We start from the raw sequence: 219 nt of genomic DNA on the forward strand, positions 1-219 counted from the left end.
GCCCGCGGTGAGAGGTGACCCAACGGCCCCCAGCCCCTCCCGGTGTCACCGGGAGACTTACCGGCACCTGCGAGGGGATGGGACGGCCACAGGTAGGGGACACCCCATCTTGGGGTGGTCCTGGTGACCCTCGTTGGTAGCACCCAAGGACCTGCGGCGCGAGCTCGGCCGCCCCGGTGACACCACGGGTGCCGGCGTCATCTGAGGTGGGACCGGTCT

General features: G+C 70.8%; 1 protein-coding gene across 1 annotated transcript in view; it reads right to left on the reverse strand.

The window, feature by feature from the left end:
* Positions 1-57: 57 nt before the first annotated feature.
* The window catches only part of LOC104160477 (serine/threonine-protein kinase WNK3-like), a 2,793-nt gene continuing 2,631 nt past the window's right edge, over positions 58-219 (reverse strand). The window contains exon 8 of the mRNA XM_009698605.1: positions 58-201. Within this exon, the coding sequence (XP_009696907.1) occupies positions 58-201 (144 nt within the window). The remainder of the gene's footprint in view (positions 202-219) is intronic.

Source organism: Cariama cristata, unplaced genomic scaffold (genome assembly GCF_000690535.1).
Source record: "Cariama cristata isolate BGI_N322 unplaced genomic scaffold, ASM69053v1 scaffold12284, whole genome shotgun sequence".
Lineage (NCBI taxonomy): Eukaryota > Metazoa > Chordata > Aves > Cariamiformes > Cariamidae > Cariama > Cariama cristata.